This window comes from Thermobia domestica, chromosome 5 (genome assembly GCF_964235325.1).
Source record: "Thermobia domestica chromosome 5, izTheDome1.hap1.1, whole genome shotgun sequence".
Taxonomy (NCBI): Eukaryota; Metazoa; Arthropoda; class Insecta; order Zygentoma; family Lepismatidae; genus Thermobia; species Thermobia domestica.
In genome coordinates this window covers 317,955,193-317,981,026 of record NC_137458.1, presented here as the reverse complement: position 1 = coordinate 317,981,026, position 25,834 = coordinate 317,955,193, and the positions used below count along the sequence as shown (strand labels likewise).

At 33.6% G+C, this 25,834-nt stretch overlaps 1 protein-coding gene across 1 annotated transcript in view; it reads right to left on the bottom strand.

Annotated features, from left to right (window-relative positions):
* Positions 1-25,834, bottom strand: part of SmydA-2 (SET and MYND domain containing, arthropod-specific, member 2) — a 37,227-nt gene that overhangs the window by 4,820 nt on the left and 6,573 nt on the right. The window contains exons 2-3 of the mRNA XM_081760475.1: positions 15,637-16,868; positions 1,381-1,565 (exon numbers count right to left, since the gene is read on the bottom strand). Coding sequence (XP_081616601.1) covers positions 1,381-1,565; positions 15,637-16,861 — 1,410 coding nt within the window. The 5' untranslated portion in view covers positions 16,862-16,868. The remainder of the gene's footprint in view (positions 1-1,380; positions 1,566-15,636; positions 16,869-25,834) is intronic.

The following is a 25,834-nucleotide window of genomic DNA, read 5'->3' as shown; positions in this document are numbered from 1 at the left end:
TTCTGTACATTGTCAATGTTCAATATCCTTACAAATTAATTGAATTGGTGACAACATAAAGATTCCAGACACATACGGGCATACTAAGAAAAGCAAGGTCTACAACTAAGCTAAGTTTGGTCAAAATCGGATGTCTTTCATCGATCACGTTTAAGTTTTTTTTTTTAATTCGAAAATCTGACTAAGATCAAAATCCAACATTGTTGGCCAAGAACTCGGGAACCAGAGATCTGAACTCCATAATATTTGATACACGTACTAAGCTTGTTGGAGTTTATATCCAACCAAGTTCGTTCAATTTTGGATCAGTCATCGAGAGCGTCCTTGTGATTTATTTATTTATTCTTTTACAAAAATCAATTAGAGGTTGAAATTAAGAAAACTAAGTAAATGTTAGAATGGTGGGGGGAAATGACAGGGGGGAGTGCAATTGGAAGGGAAGTTCAACGGGGATGCCGTCTCTCGCCTACCCAATATAATGAAGACGGTATTTCAGTAGGAGGTAGAATGATTAGGTGAATACGGTTTGCAGATGATTGAAGCTTGTTGCAGAATCTGAAGAGAAAATCAATAAAATGTTAGAAAACTTGAGGATGGGCTTTGAAGAATATGGGATGAAAATAAATGTTAGAAAGGCAAAAGCCATGGTGATTGGAACGAAGAGGTCTGTGTCAAATATAAAAGTAGGAGGGGAGAAAATAGAACAAGTAAATAGTTTTTGATATCTGGGTAGTATTCTTAGTAATAACATGAAGTGCGAACGTGAAATAAAAGCAAGGATAGGAATAGCAAAAGAAGCCTTTAGGAGGAAGAAAATACTATTTTGTGGGACCTTGAATAGACAGTTGAGAAAAACTCATAAAATACTTCGTGTGGAGTATTGTGTTGTATGGGCCAGGAACATAAGACATTACGCGAAAACGATGAGAAACAACTGGAAGCTTTCGAAATGTGGGTGTGGAGACGAACGAAGAGAATTATCTGGGTCGAGCGGAAAGCGAATGAAAGGGTTAGAAATGTTGCGGGAGAAAAGAACACTTTTAGATATTATTAAGAAGAGAAAGAGAAACTGGTTGGGACATTGGCTAAAAATGAACTATATTATGAGGGACGTTTCAGAGGGTATGGTGGCAGGAAAGAGAGGGAGGGGCGAAGGAGGCTACAATTAATGAACGATATCAAAACAGAGAAATTGTACGTGAAGACGAAGAGGATAGCGAAAGACCATGGAGCATGGAAGCTTCTTAATTGCAGCAAGTGACCTGCGAATAATGGCAGAACATCTATGATGATGATGAGCCTACCTTTAATTTAAACAATTAGAATAAAACATATGTTGGAATGTTACACATTAAAAATATATATTTCTTCCTTCCTTACCTGAGCAGCTTCTTTCGTTATTTTCTCTGAATTAAAATCTCTTTTCGCTTGGACCACCATGGCAGCCTGGAGATCATACAGAAGAACCCCTCGGAATCTAGAGAGCCCTGGTTCCAACACATCAGCTACCTCCAGCAGTTCATGGCACAGGTCGATCTTCCTTTCCAGAAGTTTATCAGAGAGTTCTGATCACAAACAGAAAGAGACAGCTTTTATTAAGAAATAGTGTTGTTATTCAGGTTTAAAATACCTAAAAGCTATAAAGGAATGTTTTTTTCTATTTTTTATAATTCATTTGTGTACAAGGGCGCCCATGAGGGGGCAAGGTGGGGCGCTTGCCCCTAGAGGAAATTGTACTTCAGAATATCGAAAATCCAATAGAATTTTTACATTAGTTACAGTATAATTTGAAACTGTTTTTGAAACGTCGCTTATACTTGTTCCCCCCTTGGAAACCACAATATGGGCGCCCTTCTTTGTGTAGTGTTTAAATCTAAAGAACTGAACATAAGTGAAGGTGGATGTTTTAACCTTACAATGAATTACTTTTTTTTTTTTTTTTTTTTTTAATCTGAGTTTGTTCCGAAAACCCGAGAAATATACTTAACTTGAATAGACTTAAATATCTAAGGTTAAGAGTATAGATTTTACTAAAATTGGAAGATTAGGCTATGCTTTTAAATATTTGATTACAGAAAAATGTAGCTCCAAACGAAACGTGAAGTCGAAACCCATGTATAAGATGCCCAGTATAACGATGATAAAGCTAAATGAATGGTGACGAAATATTGAAGGAATTATGATTAAATGAGCAGCAATCGGAACACCATAACTGGAAAAATTTAAAAGATTAAAAATAACCGGTTACAATGAATAATAAGTTCAAAATTAATCGATTGAAAGTAAAATTTAAAACATGACAATATGGATTGTCTTGAGTTGTAGAAGTTGATGTATAGTTTAATAGAGCATGGAAAAATCAATCAAATTATTTGAAAAAGTACTGTTCTCAATAAAACTAACTAATAAAACAAATGTTATAAAATAGAGAATCTGCCCATGTTCCTTCATCCTATTAAATCAATGAACCCAAAAAACAGCCGAGCATTGGCACGTCTGATTGACTATTATCTTTTCCGCCATCGTCTGATTGGCTATTTTTATTTCCGCCATGATTGTTGGCTCAAAACATTGCGATCTTATTGGGCGGAGTGGGCAGAGTAGGGGTGGCGAAACTGTGACGTATGACTGCAAGATTTTGTTGTAACGGCAGATCCCTTATTTTATAACATCCTTGTAATAAAACGTATGTCATATAATTGGGAAACATAATGAGAATTAGATGTTTAAAGTATGATTTTTTGTATATCTGTTAGTTCTACAAGGAACACAACTTTTAGAATACGTATATATGCCTTACGGACGTCAAGCCCACCGGGGACATCGAGGACGTGTCCCCCTAATATCTGTAAAACAGTTTTCGTACCCGCCCCCTCCCCCCCAATATTCCAAGTATCTTAGGTCAACTATGATCCAAAAGAGGCTCAACAATGTAGCAGTTTGCTACGTTCACAAAACAATGGTAGACAAAGTGGATATGAGAAAAACAGTAGCACAAAATTCGTCAACAATTGTGAAAAAAAGACAGTCAGTTTTTGACCCTATGATGGTAAACGTGAAGTAAACTGTAAAGTAACAATCTTTGTTTAGATAGCGTACAGCAAAGTGGGTTTAGTTGGGTTAAAAAGATCAACTACTTTTTAACCACACATTGTTGAGCTTTATTTACATTAGTTATAGGCTAGTAGACCTAAAACCTTTTTTTCAAAACTTTATTGTTTCTGAGTATTCACTTCACATCACCTTTTATCATTATTTTTGTTTGTGGCATACACTTGGTGTCATTTAACGAAAATCATAAAACCAGGTTGAATTTTGCTGTTTAAATAAACGAACTGTAAAGTGGATGTTTTCTAGTACCACATTAAAAAAAAAAAAAAAAAAACGACTATCAAAGGTAAAAAAAAAAAAAAAAACAGAAATGTTTAAGTTTTTGTTTGCTTTTCAACTCAAAAATGCTTTAAAATGCAATGTAGGAAGACTTTTATTTTCCAGGAGAGGGCCCCCGAATCCCCGCTTTCCTGGGGTATTCCATACACCCCAATCCGACCGGTAGTCTGTCTCCCCCCGAAGTTTATGTACTGCTGACGCCAATGAATACTTGTATGCAGAAAACAAGTTATTTATTGCAGAATATCCATTTCACATGCTTTTCGAGGAAAAATATGATTTTTTAATCGTTACGAATTTTTAAAAACGATTATCAATTAAAAGTTAAATCTACCAAAATTTAAGTGATTAATTTAAAAATTAAACTTTTAAAATTAAAATATAAAAATTAAAAATTAAAAAAATAAAAAAAACTTTTAAGTGATTAATTACAAGCTTGGGGAACACTTTAAAATCACATGGTGTTATTTTACTCTTGCAGTTAATAGAGGGTTTGTGCTACGTGCTGGAGGCGAGGAAAACAAAAATAAACAAGTTTTAATTTATTAGTAACTATATAACTTAACTACTTAAATATTAATAAATGTATAATAATTTATATAAATTGGATATTGAATATAGGGCCGCCATGTTTGCATAGCTAGGAAATTTTGTTCCTACAAATGTTAAAAACAAAATTTTACTTAAAATAAAAATTAATATTTATTATTCTTTGGCAACGGCAAATCTCAATTATCATAAACCTGTCAAATTATAATTCAGAAGATATATTCCACGTTCATCTTTGTTCACATGAGAAATATATTGCTGTTATTGGTTAAAAAGATAATTTCTCATATTTGAAAATACACTGAACAATTTTTATGAGATAACTACTAAAATGCAAGGAAGTATTTAGCTAAATACGGAAATAAAATCGTATTTACGATTAGATTAATCTTTATTCACAGAAAATTATATATGAGTTTTAAAAGAATTTAGGATTTAGATTTCTGGGCTTTCTGCAGTTATGGCCATGTTAGCCCGTCACGTTTTTGAGGGATGACGTCCCTCGGCAAGCACACTATCCAGGGAAAGGGAAGGAAGAAAGGATTGGAGAAAGAGGAAAGCGACCTGGGACCTGTATATTATGTACCATCCCGGCATTTACCTGAGGTGCATGAGGAAAACCTCATTCTGGATGGACACTTTTTCGACCGAGTATCCCCACCGAGAATCGAACCCGGAACCTGGGTTTTAAAAGAAAAAGGAAGTTTGGTATGAACTTCTAATGACAACCTGATATGGCTTTATTTACAATTTTGTTAATGGTTGTCACTGTAATCAGTTTTCAGTAAAATAAATTTCACATTTTGTTACAAGATTGTGCTTAAGTCTTTATACTTACAGTATAAATTTATGAAATATAAAATTTGTTATTTTCTGCATATGTCATGTGAATATACATAACAAATCAAAAATACTTTAATAGCTTTCCAGGTTTTTTACACATGCTATAAGATACAGCACTACCTTACTCTAATGTTGGACCATACATAAATAAAAATCTCGTGTATCATTCATATTCTATAATTCACATTTCACTACTTATAATAAAACGCAGATATTATCAATCTAAATCTACAAACTACAATTTAAACATATATTTTCTGGGCCACTAAGCATGCATCTGCACCACAACCAAAATAGGAAGGTAATTAAATCTGAATATTCATGGGAATCAATTTTATAAACACCAGTAAAGAACAATTCTAACCAAAGTAGAAGTACTTTTGATTTATCTCTGTACGTAATACGGTTTGAAGAATTTTGTCAATACTATAAATTTTATGTCATTGAATTTAAAAGAAAATATATTTTTGTTCACCAAGATTCTTTCATTTTATCAATATATTGATAATTGTAGATGTGTAGTAAAATATTGTGCAATACTCGGAAAGATTCATTCCCGTTCTGCCTAATCGTTGGAGGCAGGAAAATTTATGTGAAGAGATTTTTTTTTTTTTTTTTAAGGGAATGTAGCACGTAGCTTGACTCCTAGTGTGTTTTTATGCAGATCGGAACTCATGCATATATAATGGCTGCAATAACGAAGGCGGGGACAAAATCCAAGGAAAATTCTGACGAGACGAACAAAATCCAAGGGACCGAATCATAGGAGTATATATTGGATATACCAGTGCACACTCTACAGGGATTAACCTTTTCCTGCAATTGTCATATATTCTAAAATGTTATCTGTAATTTTTCTATTTACTGAAATAACTTTTTTTTTTAAATACTGAAAACCCAATAAAACATGAAAATGTTATAATAAAAGGGCAGATTGGCTTTAATTACTTTCACATACACCCATATTAAAAGTTCTGTTTGTCAAACATTTAATAATTTCTAATAAATTTAGGATATTGCTGTAAGACCATTTATTTTCATTACAAAAAGTACTGTGATGTTATTTGACTTTTTGGATCAAAAGATCCAATATATTTCAGGCAAAAATTTTCTTCTAGGCCTTATATCTCGAGAACTATCTACATTGTAGCCAAACCAAAACTAACAATTTACTCAGTATGATGTGCTTATACCGTAAAAAATACGAAAACTTGATTTAGAGGCCGTTCAAAAATTTTGTGGCCCCTGATCCAAAAAATTCAATATATTTCATTGAATCAAACATTTCCTTTACGCCTTATATGTGGAGAACTACATATAGTGTAGCCAAACCCGAACTATCAGTCAACTCAGTATGATGCGTTTATTCCGTAGAAAATAGGAAAACTCGAATTAGGAGCCCTTCCAAATTTTTGTGACCTCTGATCCAAAAACTAATTCTTAGCCAAGATCGCAATTTTTTGATACATTTTTTGATCATTCCTAAAATTCTTGAGTTGAATTGAATTGATTTTGAGTTTAACGTCCTGTTCAGCAACGATGCTACATGAGACGTGTTCCTAAAATTCATGTTAAAATTTTCATCCTTCTGAGGTAGCATATAGCAGTCTTTTATTTTGAGTATTGCATAAATATTTGTTTTTAATTCTGAAATACTGATGAAGATTTATTTTTAGCAAAGACCAAAATGTGAAACATATACTCACTATAACAGTCTTACGTGTTTTATTGAGTTTTCAGTATTTAAAAAAAAAAATGTTATTTAATAAAATGAAAAATTACAGGTAACATTTTAGATACATAACAATTGAAGGAAAGATAAGCATCCTCGTATTAGACTACGCCTATGATTCTGTCCCTTTAATTTTGTCCCTTTTGTCAGAATTTTCTTTGGGGTTTGTTCTCTTGGATTTTATCTCGTAATAATCCGTTTAGTAATTCTAGCAGGTTCTGTAAGAAGAATAACTATTTCTTCAAGTTTCCTCATAAATTTAGATGTTTTATGAACGATTTTAGTTATTCTACTTGTTTTCGGAAAAAGTGATTAGGATACGGTTCTGTTATTAGATGCGTTAGTCATATCTACTTTAGTAAAGATGAATGTAATTTTCTTACCGTTTAACATTGTAACTGAAAAAAAAAAAAAAACTTCGGTCTAATATGAAGTCATTTCACAACAAAAATTCATTCGAATTTCGAGTAATTCATTTCCAGCATGCTAAGGCTCACAGTATTTAAAAGGTATATATGTTTATAAAAGGTATATATGGGTCGTATTGAGTTAACCCGCCACTTTCAGTCCTAGGCGTTCATAGGATTACTGAATTGTAAAGTAAAGTAGATTTGCGTTGATTGACAATCCCCATTGTTGTCCTTATCTTTACAGACAAGTGAATGACGAACAATATTATGAAGCTATAAACCTAAGAAATGTAACGGAGGTCACGCGTCCCTATATACAAAATAGGATATTCTGCACCTTATTAAAATTAAACATTAAATTGAAAGTATATTCTTTTGATGTTACAGTTTACTAAACATATAGAAATATAAACTTATGTACCATTTAATCTCCGCAAGCAATTTATGTGGATAGCACAGACCTCCAAAGTCATGTCTCGATATTTCTGTGTAACGGAGGTCATACCATCAAGTGATGTCATTACTCACCGCACGAAACCTGTTCAGAACTGGCAATACTTTCTAGTGAAGGAAGATGGCGCGTGTGATTAGTGACTGCAGCTGAATCGAGCAGATAAGCAATCAATTACGCAGGGAAGTGCAAAATATATTAAAAATTTCAGGCATGACTTTTGAAAACGTAACAACGGTCGCCTGCTTCAAAGAATAAGTTGATTCCTGTATGTAAAATAAACTACCGGTACTATTTTTTAAATCACATTCACAATGCTAACATTACTGAAGAGGGCAGCACGATTAAGCCCACGTGCGAACCATAGCTGAAGCTATAGCCCGAAAATGAAACGGCGATCACTGTAACAGCGGTCACGAATTGGCTATTTTTTGCGTGACCGACGATACAAAAAATGACCGCTGTTACATGCGTGACCGCCGATACTTCATGTTTCAATTAGAAGATTATTTCTAATGTTCAAGCTATATAAAACTACAGAATTAAGGATTGCAAAGAGTAATGAAAAATCTCCTAGAAATATTTAAGATACGAGGTGGATTAGAGGCTTGCGTTTATCTCTTAGCATGTTTTAGAATCTTATTGATTCCTTTACTTTCTTTTAAATACAAATAAGTTTAGGAAACATTCGGCCTTTTGTGGAGTGAAATACAAACAGAAGCGGAGGTAACTGAAAACTGATTTAGGTCCTTCTAAGAATAGCGTTTTTAATATTTTATTGTGAGTGCATGTAATATTAATTGAAAGTATAATTTATTAACGCATCAGAGTTCGTAGTATTGTACTATTACAGAATGGAATGAAGATTTTCTATAATTTTCCTAACAAAGGATCAAGACGCTGCGTCCAGTTTGATATTTTATTTTATTTTGTCCTACAGTGTATGGTAGGAAAAAGAACCTGCTTCTAGTTTGCTGGAATTATTCTGCAAAACACTGATTACGCTACGAGATTTTGTAGATCTTTTCAGACGATGGTCAGTATTTCTAAACGAAAGTGTTTTATAAGTTAAAATTTGAAACCACTGCTTTACAGGTATTTGTTTTTTTTACTTCCTATATAGCGATGGACATCTTCAAAATCAGAATCCACCCTACGGAGGTATTTACACGATGGAAATGAAAATAATCTTTTACAGAAGAAAGTCAGGCAAAGAAGGAAGCTTAGTGATTCGGCACTTAAAGAAAAAACAAGAAAGGATCGAGAGAGGCAACGTAGAAGACGTGCAAAAATGACAGAATGAAAAGAAAAGAGAGTACGACAGAAGAAAAGCTAGTCATTGGACAATGGGTAATTGTGAAGCTCGATAGAATATTGTACCGTGGGACTATTACTAAATTGGACAGCTGTAATGTGATACATGTAAATGTAATGCACTATTCAGGACCCGCACAGTTCAGTCGGCCTAAGAAAAAGAATACACTTCCTTATCGCTTAACTGATGTGAAGGCTATAATAGATCCTCCAGTGAAAGTCATGACACCAAAGAAGCGAATATTTCATTATGCATTTCCTAAATGTGTTCTGCTTTGTAATTCTTCTAAAGGACGGTAAAAAGATGAAGTTGCCATGTTAGCTGCGAAAGTGTTCACGACAAAGTTTTTGTATTCTGTTTAAACTTATTTTATTTTATTTAAGAAACAAGTAGCCTTTTACTTTAATCTCTTAATGCAGCACTAACTTTGGAGTGCAATATTTTGAAGACAAACAAATTTGTAGTACTTCACTATTGTAACTAATGAGAAAAATATATGCAGAAAATATTTAACATATATAGTTCAACATTTTATTAGGTAGTAAAATACTTCTTGTAAACAGACCTACTTACCTGATAAAGTTACGATAATCATGGACATGTATCAATGCCACTGTCGAAGTAACAGCGGTCACAGGTAAGTAACAGGATGTCACAGGCATTGTAACAGCGGTCACGTAACGGGAGGTCACACAAGAAATATTATTAATATAAATTGGACTTTTACATTTCTAATAATGTTCTACTTTTTTAGTTAATTGGTTTGCAAAGCTTTACTGTAAAAAAAATGCAATCGGTCCACTAGCAACGATATTAACTGTAGTAAGTAATCTAATTCACTATTAAATTCCTGTTTTTTCTAAAAAACAATGGATTTTTACATTTTATTGACAATCTACATCAAATTTTTATATAAATTTGAATTAAATGCTCAAAAGAAATTACAAAAATATTGACAAAAATGGATCATAATTATTATCCATTTTTTGATTTGAAATTAATTCGATCATGAAAGTGTGACCTCCGTTACAATTTTCAAAACAAGCACACAAAGACGTGCGTATACCCAGTGACGTACGAGATATTTCATGGAATCATATAGTGCACTTGTTTCTTTGAACCATAAGCTAATATAAGGCAAAATTTCAGTCTTGTACAATAACTTTAATTTTTCACGATTTTCAGTAATGAAAGTGGCGGGTTAACTTAGTACGACCCATATGTTTATATGTGTATAAAGGTATATAACAGTTTATATCCTCAAGGTATGTTTTGCCATACATTAAGCAAACAATGGAAGAGGATGCATATGGTGGCCCTCAAGGAAGGATTTTAGTCTTTTACATCACAACTCCTTTTCCGGTATCTCCTAGTTAGTTAATTTGTCTTCTGTAAATAGCAGCAATACAAAATATGAACATCACATATTGAATTAATTGTTTTTTTTTTTTTTTTTTTTTGTAGAGTTTCAATCAAATCAAAAGGTTAGATAAAGAGGAGGGAAATGGATTTATAAATTTTGTTTCAATTTGGTACTTTTGAATGTGAAAGGCTTGAATCACGTGTAATAGACTTGGTAGATTACGTAGATGCGGTTGCATATTTACGTTTAGAACAGTGATGATGAGATCTTGATTTAAATTGTGTTGTCTATATTGACGATATGTGGTATTTAGTATTGCTAGTATTTACATTGACATACTGCATCTAGTATAGAATGATGTATAGAAAACAGATGATACCGAAAAAGAAGTTGTGATGTAGAAGACAAAGGCTTGTTTTTTTTTTTTTTTTTTTTTTTTTTTTTGAGATGAGGCCGCCTTATACATCCTCTTGCATTGTTTGTTTAATATATGGCCAAATTTGTCTTGAGGATATGAATTCTGATACTTTATAAGTACTGCAAGCATGCTGGAGATAAACTACTGGAAACCCGAATTTCTTTGTGAGATGACTTTAAGAATTAAGTAAGTTTGTTTTATGCTCCTTTCAGTTACAATATCAGTAGTAAGGGGGTCACTCTATCTAACTATTGATTATCCAATTTGAGGCTCCATGGACCATAGCGTTAATGTGAATGAGTCAGAGGTAGGCCTAGTTTGGACCGATTATTGCGTTACCTATTCAAATTTTGCTTATGCTTACTCAGGGGCCATGCAGGCTGGTGCGAATGAGTCAAAGATACTTTGGCCCTGCTAATGCATTTGTATGACGTCATTGAATTGGAAGTTTGGATTAGGAGTTATGACGGTTCTTTTATGGGTACAAAATTATTAAAAACATGGTCTTTGATCTCTTTTTTGATGATTTATTTACGCTATGAATTAGTACAGGGTTTATGTATGCTTTTTATTTTCGTTCCCTTTTATGGCATAAAATTTGGAATTTTTAGCCCCTTTGATGAGATGGTATTACCCTATATATATTACGTTATATATTTGGACTAACACTGGTGCGAATGAAAAAAAAAATGAAATGAAATCTTTAGTTTTGCGTTCCACGATTATGTACCGAGGCTAAAGGAGACAGATGATGACAGTTTAAATTGGTGGAATGAGAAAGTGGGAGAAAATGGGAACGCCCCCGTTCCCGAGAAAACTATGCACACAGTACTTGACCACTACAAAGTTCATTTGACGTAGGATGGGATTGAACCAGGGACCCCATACAGCAGAGGTGAACGCTCTACCACTGAGCCACTGCACTCCCTACTGGTGCGAATGAATTAGAGGTATTTGGTCCGAGCTAATGTGTTTGTATGACGTCACGATCTGGGATTTTTAGCTTGGAGGTTATGATGGCTTGTTTCGTTCCCTTTTTTGGGTATAAAATTACTAAAACAAGGTATTTGACCTCTTTCTTGACGATCTATTACATTATGAATTAGTAGACCCCAGTAATAGTATGAATTAGTATTAGTATTAATATGAAATTCGAAAACTTCGGAGCTCCTCCGGGGGTAAGGGGTTAGCGTATGCGCCTTTGGCGTGGAAGACCAGGGTTTGATTCCCGGCGGGAGCTTATGTGGTTTGGATTCCACGTTAATTAGTAGGTTCTATCCTCGCTGCTGAACGGGACGTTAAACTCAAAATCAACTTAACTCAACTCGAAAACTTTGGGAGGAATACTTGACTTTTGGTTAAGGTTTAGTTTTCATTCACGGGACTTATGGGACTTGAACCACGATATTCAACTGTCAAAAAGTGTGTCCAGGAAAACATACATTTATTGAGACGCATAAAAGAGGAGGAGGGGCGATTCCGGACCTGGCTAGTTCCTCTTAAATAACAACAATAATTTATATCGTATTCGTTTGTGGATTAAATAAAACTGTTGGAAAGAATTAAAAAGCTTCTTTGTGTATTGACTTATAATCATATGTTTGAAAGGAAACGTCAGCTATATCGTGTTACATATGCTTACGTATTCGTTGTCAGTATCGTTGGCATTGTTTGTTCGAACAAATACGACGTTTGATGGTCAAATAGTGTGTAATGGTTTACTTTGAAAAGATATATTCATTCTTTGAGAAGGAGAAAAGGATTGGGATGATGTGATTTTGGACTTAGTTAGTACCTCTTGTTTTTGTTTGTGGATTAAAATAAAGAGATAACGCTTTGCTTAATTCTGATTGGTTCATAGTAATAACTCTTCTAATGAGATAACGATGAGTACGAAACATTGTTATTGGTTTGAGCGAATTAAACGTTCAGCGTTCTAGTGTTTAGTTTAATTAGTAAGGGCTTAGCTGATGGAAAACTGTTTCGACAGCACTTGTTATATGTCGTTTAGATTCATGAATAAAATGTTCTCAATATTGTGTAATATTTGTAAGCTTGATTGGTTCTTTATTACAGTATATGGATGAGTATAGGCTTTTATAGAAAAATGAAATGAAATCTTTGAGTTTTACGTCTCACGGTTATGTCGGTTAGGCCAAAGAAGATAGGGCTTTTATAGAGCAAGGGTACATGAACGAACGTGATTGGTATCAACTTTTTGTAGGTTAATTTGGCAGAACCAAAGTCATGGTCTCCAGAACTAATTTTAGTATTTGATCACCTAAAATTGCTAAAGATATAATTTGGGAAGGTTTCTAACCTCATATACTCTCTTTATTATGTTATAGCCATGCACGGTCTACATTTAGTCTCCGAAGGTCATGAGTTTGATTCTCGATGAAAGTTTATATGATTTTGATATTAACTTATATTCTTGTGCTGTTTAGGATTTATGCTCTACATAAACGTTGTGTGAGCTCTTCAAAGTAGAGTTTGCTGTCACTTTATTTACATATAATGAGGATATGCGTACCTTAATGCACTCCTCCTAAGCTTTTTGATAAGAGAGAACCACGATACTTTAAGGCCACCTTCTTGGTCCTGGTGTAACTTCGTGTGATTTATATCTTAAATAACCTTGACGGTTTAGTTTAAATCATTTCAAAATACTTTAGTATGTGCCAAAAATTTTCAGTGAGTGAAAAGACGGAATTGTTTCACGGTTAACCGTAAAACTTTATCAAGTTTTTAACTATTCGATTAAAAATAAATAGTTTTTAACTATCCGATTAACAAATAAACGGTTTTTAACTATTTGATTAAATTTTTGAGTCCACTAATTTCCAGTTATTACAAAAGTTCAAGTAAAAATTTGGAACTAAAATTTTTCGAACTCAAAAGTTTCAAATAAAAAATATTCAAACTGAAATTTTCGAATTAAAAACATCAAACTAAGAATTTTCAAAACAAAAATTTCGAAACAAATTTTGAAGCAAAAAATTTCGAACAAAAAATTAAACTGAAATTTTTGAATTATAAGTCTTCGAAACAAATTTTGAAGAATAAAAATTTTCAACCAAAATTTTCGAACAAAATATTGAAAAAAATTTCGAATTTAATTTTCCAAACCAAACAATTTCTCACTAAAATTTTTGAACTAGAAAATTTAAACTAAAATTTTCGAAAAATGAAATCAAAATTTTCGAACCAAAATATTTCAAACCAATTTTTAGAACTAGAAAGTTGAAAGTAAAATTTTCGAACAAAAAATAAAAATATTTTTTGAATTCAATTTTTTCAAACCAAACAATTTCAAGTTTTTGAACTAGAAATTTTAAACTAAAATTTTCGAAAGATGAAATCAAAATTTTCGAACCAAAACATTTCAATACAAATTTTAGAACTAGAAAGTTGAAACTAAAATTTTCGAATAAAAATTGAAATAAAATTTTTTTGAATTCAAAGTTTTCAAACCAATTTCACACTGAAATTTTTGAACTAAATATTTTAAGTTAAAATTTTCGAAATATGGAATCAATATTTTCGAATGAATTTGTAAACTTTCTTGCTCTTATACAATTACAGGTACAAATAATTGTTTTGACTTGACTTGACTTTTGAGTTTAACGTCCCGTCCAGCATCGAGGCTATATGAAGCGTGGACTTACTGATTAACGTGGAATCCGAAACACATGAGCTCTCGCCAGGAATCGAACCCGGGTCTCCTACGCCAAAGACAAATGATTGTCTATGACGTGTTTTTTGTAGCTTTTATTCTTAAAGAGGAGGTAATTACTAAAGACGATCTTAAATATGTCACCTAATCATTATTTTAATATCGAAATTTGATTCCACTTTATAACTGAAGACTTGTTCTTGGTACATCAAGTATGCTATGCGTTGTTGCATAGCTCTTAAAATACTATTGGCTGCTACTTTAGATTATTAACAGATAAATGAAATGATATTTACTTGAATATTGTCATTTATTCTTAATTAATACTTAAAAGTATCTCTCCGTACTACAACTTCCTCTATACAATTCGTTAGGCTGGTACCGGGTGGTTGTGGATCATGGATATTTAGATAGAGCGCATACAAGTTTCTCTATAATTTCTTGAACCGATTATGATTGACTATGTACCTCTCGAGCACAGGAGTTTCCAGGTTTATTTCGCGTTGTTTTCGGTAGCTTGTAGCTCTGAAAGAAGGTATTTTTCGATCTATGTTTTATTAAAACTTTTTTTCTTTCATTTGGTACAACGAACCACCTTCCGGGGTGTGAGCATCGAATTTTTGAATATACTACACACGTCCATCACGATTCTGGAGTTTTCTTAACGTGTTAGAGTGAAATACTTCTTATGATCATGTAGTAACTCTGGCTGTCTGCTCCACGGGTTCTCATTAACCTTACATGCTGTAATATAATTTGAATTGTGAAGGGAGCAGCTCATTTAAAAAGTATAATAGAATTTAAATTACTTCCCGATTGTTCCATATTCGGTCCATATACAAAGTATTTGCTTGGTAAGGTAAAATCACTTGAGACCAACTGATTGTGCTTTCTACAATTTTACCATGCACAGCTACATTTAGATCGCTTGGATGCCAAATGTCCTAACTCCATGGTGCTTGTTGTTCCGGGTTCGATCCCAGTCCCCACTAAGTGAACTTTGTGGTGGACAAACACCGTGTGCGTGGGTTTTCTAGACGCTCTCTCGTTTCCTCCCATTTTCTTCATTCCATCATTTCATTCATTCATTACTTATCATCACCGTCTCCTTTAGCCTAACCGGCATAATCGTGGGACGTAAAACTCAAAGATTTCATTTTTTTCTTAACTCCAAGATTAAAATTGTCCAGAAGTGAAATTTGAAGTTCAATATCTCATGAACAATTCATACTTCTGTTATGTTGGCAATAAAACCCATAAATTTGCAGATTATAGTTTTATAATTTACTGTTTACAAATATCTTTTAGAAAAGGTGTACATCTATAAAATTGAATGAAAACATTAGTCCATTTTTTAAAAAAATGTTTGAAGTTATGCCACTGGGCATCCAAGCGGTCTATTTTTAATTGTTCATAAATGAACGTACGAAAATTTTTAATCTGACCTAAACAGGCAAAGTGAAAGAACGAATAGAATGTGTATACTTACGGGAAAGTAAGTAGCCAGCCATATTCCCATATATTTGGCTGAGAGCGTATTTCACTTGTAATACATGGGTGTTTTTAGGATGAAGAGTTTGCTTATACTTCTCGAGAAAACTCTCTAAATTCCTGGGGTTGGTCTTGTCTATTTGCTGGATTTCTTCTTTCAAAGCGTCATTGCCCCACGACATTTGCTTCCCAGCAATAGAATGCGTACAACTATCACACTTCCACACGGCACTATTGTCCAATGGGTTTGTAGGTAACATTTTGCCCTCACAACGGGAACAGTTGATAGCGCCAATGTACGTCCCGAATTCTGTAGGGTCTGCACATCGTTCACAAGCACAATCAAAACACTTAGCTGCTTTCAAATGCGTCCTACGGGACAGTGTCCCCCAAAGAGTTTGAGTATACGTAGCGAAGATGGTTTCTCCCTTCTTGATGGGTGTAATCGCCAATATAACAATGTTCATATCTGAATCGAAAATGTGCTTTGTATTCGGTTTGCAATTATGAGCCATCATAGCAGCTGACGGATAGAGGCCGCGGACTTTCAAGTTGTTGTGACGAATTTCAAAGGCATTAGTGTCCCAAATCGCACAAATTTGAAGAATGGTTTCTTCGTCGTATTTGTCAAGCCCCAGCCGGTTTCTAATAAACTCCACAATGTTCGTTTTATACACTTTGTACAACGGAGTGTTCTTCCTTTCTTCTAGATGTGACTGCAAGGTCATTAAGGCCTCCCACTTCTCTGGATCTGAATCCCTGAGAAATAAGCATCGTAACGGTGTAATAAAGCTATAGAAGGCTTCCTTCTTTCCCGATTGTCCAATATTCGGTCGATATTCTTTACTTTTTAAGACAGAACATTCTTGATTGTGATTGGGCAACGACTCACATGAAGAGCCGCACATTGGCCAACCGCATTTCGAGCACTTATACGAAGCGTCCACTTGTTTGCTGCATCCTAAACACAAGGGCACTGACACAGGCTTCGGTCCAATGAGTAACGGGTTCTCTTTTAAGATAATCTCTCCCTCCTTAATGTCCCGGGTGGCCACCAAGCTCCTTCCCAGCCGCTCCTGCTCCACTACTCGGAAGGGTCGGCATTGACTCTTGTGGACTTTCCAGTGTTGTTTCTGGTGATCTCGGCTGCAGTAGAAAGTGGACTTACACCCTGCGCAGTATTGTTGCGCAGGAGCCTGACAAACGGCGCAAGTACCAGACATTCTTTACCTGCAATAAAACAGTAATATTAATCAAAGATTTTTTTCCGTATACAACGAAATCTTAATTAGCTTCTACCTGTTAAGGAGATGTTTAATGGTCAGGACTCAATAATGATATTAGGAGGTAATCTAGGATTAGAAAATGTCCCAGGAGCCAAGAAATTTGCCTCGGGATATTCCTCCCTTTGGGCTCAACTTGAGTTATCAGCATTTTTGAAGTACTATTTTCACCATACTCCCCTTGTTTATTCAGATCTTCCCCAGAAAAACCTGACTGTTGGGACCACTGTGAGTTTCTCCTACCTAAACCATACACGAGATATTATTTTAAAATGTGTTGGACGAAAATTTTATAATTTTAGACACATACTAGAAAAAGTGCCCGTTCTTTTCAAGGAAAAAGTAGGTTTATGCTTTTTAAATTTGTGAAAAATATAGGTGTGCCGTGAGAAAATCGTCCATATGGGAGGTCATTCTAAACAAAAATAAGTCCTCTGAGCATGTGTTCTATTCTCAACTGTTTTCGAGCTACAGGTTGTTAATTATTCTTTACCTTATGTGTTGTACGGAGCTATTATGTAACTATTCTACGAAGTGAGACAGCGTATTTGAACGGTGATATAATGACCTTTACAATGGTTTGTAATATATAGCAGTGGTGTTTTTGAAGGGAAATCCTTAGAGACTGTGTTACCATGTAATCCCCTTCAATAACCTTGAAAATGGATTTCTTTTTTTTAAGGAACGCCATTCTATTTTCCATAACTTCAATTCCAAAGACACCACTGCCATGTGCTACATGCTGTTGGAAAAGCAATTCCATCACTATTCAAATGCACTATGTCTCATCTCTGTGCAACAACTTCAGGATGAGCACTAAATAGCATATCAAAAACGGTTAACAACCTGTAGCGCGCAAACACTCGATAATAGGCCACATTGTCATAAGACGTCTTTTCTTTTGGCTTAGAACGACCTATAACGCTTTCCAAATGGGTGCGACTTCCTCCTGAGGCGCCCTATATGATCGAACCCCTTTTCCAGCGGAGCAGCTAGCAAGTTTTACTAGAAGAGGAATGATTTCTTACATATTAAAAGTAAACCAAAGTCTTCTCTCAGAGAAACTTCATATGGGAAGCCGGACTCTCGTAAGCTCCCCGTGGCTACATGCCTGTTTTTACTGCAATAAACCCTTCGTAAGTGTGGCACAGTCTCAGATTCTGGCTTATGTTCATTTGTTGTTTATTTTCTTTCAAAACAGATGGTGGGAGTTGAACCTCTCTCTCCCGTAACGTACTTCAATGTCATGTGTATGTATCAGTGAGATCCTCGTTATCGTTTCGACTGGAAGTCAGTATAAGGTATCTGCTTGGTCATATTACGTTTATTTGGTCATATTTCTAATTAAAATATTCACAGGTTCTGTGGAACGAAAATTAAAAATATTTCTGTATAGTGTTCATAAAAATGTGAATCAAAGAGAAATGTGAGAAAATAAAAAAATATTAGTTTCATTGTAATTATTTTGTATTTCCTACCATTATCCAAAATTTGATGTTGTTATGTGTATATTTTATTTACGGCTCATAAAGTGTTTTTACGGTCAATAATTGAAATGATCATAGTTGTATATTGATAAAGGTGATGGTAGTATAATACAATCTTATTTAGCTTTAACAACGAGAAAAATTCATACAAAAAAATAACGGTTTCTGAGACCAGTCACACTAAAGATGTTCCAGAAATTCATAGCACTTATGAAGTGTTAAGAAGCGTATTTGAATAGAAATAAATAACCTCATTCGACTCAACTGCTATGTTCAAAAAGTCATTTGGAACGGTGCAGCCGTTATTCTTAAAAAAAAAAAAAAAAAAAAAAAAAAAAAATCAATCCTTTCCTTCGCTTTGGATATTCTTTGCAATCAAAATGTACGGTTAAAAACTCATGTCGTCCCAGTCGCTAATTATTTTCAAATGGAAAATTAAAATATTAAAGAAATTCTCAACGATAACGTTAGTTTAATGTTCATCTTTAGGGCGAAAATGCTTTTCAATATCGCATCAGCCAGGAAGAAGAAGGAAAGAGATGTAGCTAAAAGATATTCCAATTAATAATTTTTTATCTGTTGTTTGTTCTAAGTATATATGTTGATTGCTGTAATTTACCTGTCATTATGACAACGATGGTATGTTTTTTTTAATCATTACGGAGATGATAGTGTAACTAGGTACTTGTTTATACAAAATAGTAAAAACATAATTCATTAGATCAACGTAAGGATATGTATTTTAATCAGAGTAACATGATAAAACTTCAGACCGAGAGTTGATAACTATATCTAAAAGTTTATTTCAATACAGGCCCGCAACCAGAGGGGGTCTAGGGAGGCCTGCCCCCCTAAACTTTACGTGGCTCCTCCAAACCTTAACACAAAATGCTATTATTAATACAAAAAACACAATTTAGTTATTGGTAAGAGAATATTTAATGACTTGCCACCCCTAACATTCATGCCCCTCCAGACCTCTGTTATTGGTTGTGAGCCTGTTTCGATAGATTCAACCGTTTACCACTGATTCTATCATATAAACGATCAGTTTCTTTTTCTTTTCTTCTTCTTTATATGGTGTAGGATTGACCAAGTACTCATAGCCATGAAGATTCGTTTCCAGAACTGCGTTTCAGAATATGTATCGCCTGAAATAAATGTTTTCCCATCTTTGTATCTGCCCTCTTAAAAGAATTCTTTCGAATTTAATGGTTTTCGCTGCATTTTCAGGGGCGCTAGTAACTGTGCAAACTTTAATATATATGAGAACAGCTGCTCTTTTGGTTACATCGTTTCAAGTGCGGTTGGAAAGGAGCCAAAACATGAGTTACACAAACACCTGAAGTTCGAATTTCCTTATTATATTTATTCTAAACAATTGTGTGTTTAGATTCTTAAAGCATGGTAACTATTCATTGCTGAAGTTTCTCATGGCTATAATTATATATAGTACATGAGCCTTCGGCATGGGAGGCTAGGGATGTGCACGAAAGACGAGACATGTCTGGAAGCTCGTCTCTCCTCATTTTCGAAAGGAGGCGTGCTTTGTGAAAGTTGAGATGGAACAAGTCAAATGTCTGTCTTGTCTCGAAAATTCGAGACGAAACGAAACGTGAATGTTCTCGTCTTCTCTCTTGTCTCGGAAAAACTTAGACTGCATTCGAAAGTGCAATGTGCACACTTCAAACATGTGTAAAGGAATTAGTGTGTTTATGCATGGGTTTACAAAGATTGTTATTAATGTTTTATTAATTTATGCGGATAATGATGTTGGTAACATGTTTTTGTTAATTTTATTTGTGTTTAGTGGAGTTTTAGTGTATTTTTAAGAAGGACAGAAACCTATTATTTTATGAGTATAATTTTTAATAAAAAAGTATATGTGTAAAGAATTTGTGCGTAAAATTGTTAGCAGCCAATTGATTGATGTTTTGCTGTATTAGCATTTTATAAATATTATATGTTTACTGTAATTGTTTTTTTATTTTGTAATAAAGTTATAAAAGATATTTTTTGATTTTTTTAACACCTAAAACTACACCTTTTATGACGTTTGAGACTTGTTTTTAATGTTAATAAAAATAGTTGCCGAGCCTGGGGGCTTTTCTTAAATAGACCCGGTTACTTTTGTTTTGAGGAGTAGCGGTATAGTTTTGGAGTTGGAGTTAGTTTTGAAGTTGTAATTAGAGTTGTTTAAGACTTTTTTTTTATGAATTGGCAGATGCCCGCAGTATTTTGCCAGTAGTTTAGGACCTGATTTATAGAGAATGAGTAAAACATTAGGAGATTAGGAAAAACCAACATATGCCCGGATGTTATAATAAAGGTACACCTTTTTTTAACTAATATTTTTATTTTAAACTTTGTTTTTTATAAAAAAATTTGTAAATTACTTTAATATTTTTAATAATTTTTTACTTTAAACGACAGCTGTTTAAACCCAGTACCTGTATTACGAGCTAAATTTTTCATTTTAATTTTTTTAATAGCTTGTGTGTAGGTGGAGCTTTTTTATTTTCTGTGTTGTTTTCATTTTATTTTTATGTTTTCTTCGTTAATAATTATATATACACACATATTTATCAATTTAGTAGTGCATAATTAATAAACAATAATATAAATAAACTTCTTTTTTTATATATATCTTCAGTTCCACACGGGGGAGTGTAAAGGAATCAGTGTGTTTATGCATGGGTTCACAAAGACTGTTATTAATGTTTTATTAATTTATGCGGACAATGATGTTTGCAACATGTTTCTGTTAATTTTATTTGTGTTTAGTGTAGTTTTAATGTATTTCTAAGAAGGACAGAAACCTATTATTCTACGAGTATAATTTCTAACAAAAAATATATGTGTAAAGAACTTGCGCTCAAAACTGTCAGCAGCCAACTGATTGATGTTTTGCTGCATCAGCATTTTATAAATATTATATGTTTATTGTAATTGTTTTCTCTATCTTGTAATAAAAAACACCTTCCTGACCCCTCCCAACACCTAAAATCACACCTCCTATGACGTCTGGGACTAGCATTTAATGTCAACAAAAATAGTTGCCGAGCCTGGGGGCTCTCCTTAAACAACCCCGGTTACTTCCGTCTCGAGGAGTAGCGGTACAGTTTTGGAGCCGGGAGTAGCAATTCGGAGTTGGAGTTAGTTTCGAAGCTGCAATTAGAGTTGCTTAGGACTCCTTCTACGAAGTGGCAGATGCCCGCAGTATCTTGCCAGTAGTCCAGGACCTGCCCATAGAGAGTGATCAAAACTCCAGGAAACCAGGAAAAACCAACACACGCCCGGACGTCATAATAAAGGTACACCTTTCCCAACTAATAATCCCTATCCCAAACTCTGTCTCTCTTTTTTTCATAAAAATTCTTCGTAAATTACTCTAATACCCCCAATAATCTTTTACTTCAAAGGACAGCCGTCCAAACCCAGTACCTGTATTACGAGCTAAATTCCCCACTTTAATTTTTCTAACAGCTTGTGTGTAGGTGGAGCTTCCTTTCATTTTTCCTCCCCCACACACCCTTTACACATGGAAGGTTGAAGTATACAATTAGAGTGAATGCTATATAGTGAACAATTATCCATGGGGAACACTTTGTCAAATTACTCTAGGATCAATTTAGCTTCTGATCCACACTATGTTGCAGGATCTGACTGTGGTAGAACACGAAACAATTATAACAAATGAAAGAAGAATTGTGCATGCTGATCCAAACAAAATGCAAACTTATGTGACAATGTTTCCTATAAATGATTGAAAACGAATGCTTTTCTGCTCATATTAATGATATAAAAAGACAGGATATATTAAGAACAAGGGAGTACCACATGATTACTATAAATGTAATGTTTTGTTTTCTTAATATCTGCTAACGATTTCAGATGTTATTTTCGATTGGCAAACGTGTCTTCCATGTGCAGGTTAAGACAAGAATAGCATAACAGATTATAACTGCCCATATATACATATTGTGTTATTCGAAAAATCAACTCTTCATGTCTTTATATCTTTCGTTGGTGTCCTAGAGGTATGGGATACTTCACGAGCCACCAGTTGATGGCTACATCTGCCCCGAGGGTGGTGATGTAACCGCTGTTTACAGCCATTGTGACAAAAGTAATTTAGGAAGTTCATTGCGAGGCAAGTAGCCAGAGGATTAAGTGACGGAAGGGACTAAGGGGAACGCTATTTACAGCGAATAAGATTTTGAAACATTTTGGGAGTAATTATGAAACACTATAAAGTTATTAATGGAATATTTATTTATGTAATATGAAGAAGATCACCTGAGTCGTTTTTGAGAAAATTGTTTCAAAAAAGTTACCCCCAAGTGTAAACTATTCCATTTCGATTTTATCCAGAGATATGTCGTATACCACAGTCATATGCTTGCCACCAACTTTCGTTCGGGTCAAACCAGTAGTTACTGAGTAACAAAGTACCAAATACAAACCAAGTCGAACCTATTTCTGGCCGAGTACGGTCAACAAATATAATGATATTTATTCCTTAGACGATGGGCTATTTGCATGCCAAAATTTTGTTTAGATCCGACGAGTAATTACCGAGAAATAAGGTATCACATACAACAGAGCCAAGCGCCTGTCCCTGGCCGAGCTTATCCACCAAATATATAGTAATCTTCATTTCTTAGACGAGGGTCTACCTGCTCATCAAATCTGGTGTATAGCCCGCCCAGTAGTTACCCAGTTATATATACAGATACGGAGTGAAACCATAAGCTCCTGTATGATCTTATATATATATATATATATATATATACAGATATGGAGTGAAACCATAAGCTCCTGTATGATCTTTTATATATATATATATATATATATATATATATATATATATATACATATATGGAGTGAAACCACAAACTCCTGTATGATCTTATATATATATATATATATATATATATATATATATATATATATATATATATATATATATACATATATGGAGTGAAACCATAAACTCCTGTATGATCTTATATATATATATATATATCTATATATATATATATATATATATATATATATATATATATATATATATATATATATATATATATATATACAGATATGGAGTGAAACCATAAACTCCTGTATGATCTTATATATATATATACATATATGGAGTGAAACCATAAGCTCCTGTATGATCTTTTATATATACAGATATGGAGTGAAACCATAAGCTCCTGTATGATCCTTTATATATATATATATATATATATATATATATATACAGATATGGAGTGAAACCCTAAACTCCTGTATGATCTTATATATATATATATATATATATATATATATATATACAGATATGGAGTGAAACCATAAGCTCCTGTATGATCTTATATATACAGATATGGAGTAAAACCATAAGCTCCTGTATGATCTTATATATATATATATATATATATATATATATATATATATATATATATATATATATATCTACAGATATGGAGTGAAACCATAAGCTCCTGTATGATCTTATATATACAGATATGGAGTGAAACCATAAGCTGCTGCATGATTATATATATGTACAGATATGGAGTGAAACCATAAACTCCTGTATGATCTTATATATATATACAGATATGGAGTGAAACCATAAGCTCCTGTATGATCTTATATATATATACAGATATGGAGTGAAACCATAAGCTCCTGTATGATCTTATATATACAGATATGGAGTGAAACCATAAGCTCCTGTATGATCTTATATATATATATATATATATATATATATATATATATATATATATATATATATATATCTACAGATATGGAGTGAAACCATAAGCTCCTGTATGATCTTATATATACATATATGGAGTGAAACCATAAGCTCCTGTATGATCTTATATATACATATATGGAGTGAAACCATAAGCTCCCGTATGATCTTATATATACATATATGGAGTGAAACTATAAACTCCTGTACGATCTTATATATATACATATATGGAGTGAAACCATAAGCTCCTGTATGATCTTATATATACATATATGGAGTGAAACCATAAGCTCCCGTATGATCTTATATATACATATATGGAGTGAAACTATAAACTCCTGTACGATCTTATATATATACATATATGGAGTGAAACCATAAACTCCTGTATGATCTTATATATATACATATATGGAGTGAAACCATAAGCTCCTGTATGATCTTATATATACAGATATGGAGTGAAATCATAAGCTCCTGTATGATCTTATATATATATATATATATATATATATATATATATATATATATATATATATATATATATATATATATACAGATATGGAGTGAAACCATAAGCTCCTGTATGATCTTATATATACATATATGGAGTGAAGCTATAAACTCCTGTACGATCTTATATATATACATATATGGAGTGAAACCATAAGCTCCTGTATGATCTTATATATACAGATATGGAGTGAAACTGTAAACTCCTGTACGATCTTATATATATACATATATGGAGTGAAACCATAAGGTCCTGTATGATCTTATATATACAGATATGGAGTGAAACTATAAACTCCTGTACGATCTTATATATATACAGATATGGAGTGAAACCATAAGCTCCTGTATGATCTTATATATACATATATGGAGTGAAACTATAAACTCCTGTACGATCTTATATATATACATATATGGAGTGAAACCATAAACTCCTGTACGATCTTATATATATATATATATATATATATATATATATATATATATATATATATATATATATATATATATATATATATGGAGTGAAACCATAAACGCCTGTGAGCTGTTGTGTGGTCCATGCCTCGTGGAAAATTGTTGTCGATTGAGGAAGAAGCATGTGTCTATTCGTACAAGGACATGGGCCTGTCAAATCGGCAAATTTCAAAACGGTTAAATCGTTCAAGTTGTGTAGTTGATAATTAAGTTCGGTTGGGTGCACAATATGAAAAAAAACGGGAAGTATGGTAGAACGAGAAAACTCTCGGAGTCCACGAAACGATTAATTGTGCGCAAGGCAAGGCCGGAAATATGTCATCTTCCCAAATTGTTGCTGCTTGCAAGTTGTCTGTCACATCCAGAAGCGTGCGTCAAATTTTGAATCAAGATCCACATCTTACATTTAAGAAACGGAAGTGTAAACCACCCTTAAGTGCGTCGTACAAGCAGGCGCGACTCCAGTTTGCGCAAACACACATGTCGTGGACATCCTAATGGAATCACGTTGTGTTTAGTGATGAGAAGAAGTTCAATTTAGATGGTCCGGATGGTTTTCAATACTATTGGCATGACCTTAGGGAAAAAGATCAAGTGCAAATGAGCAGAAATTTTGGTGGAGGAAGTGTTATGATTTGGGCAGCGTTTTGTGTTAAAGGT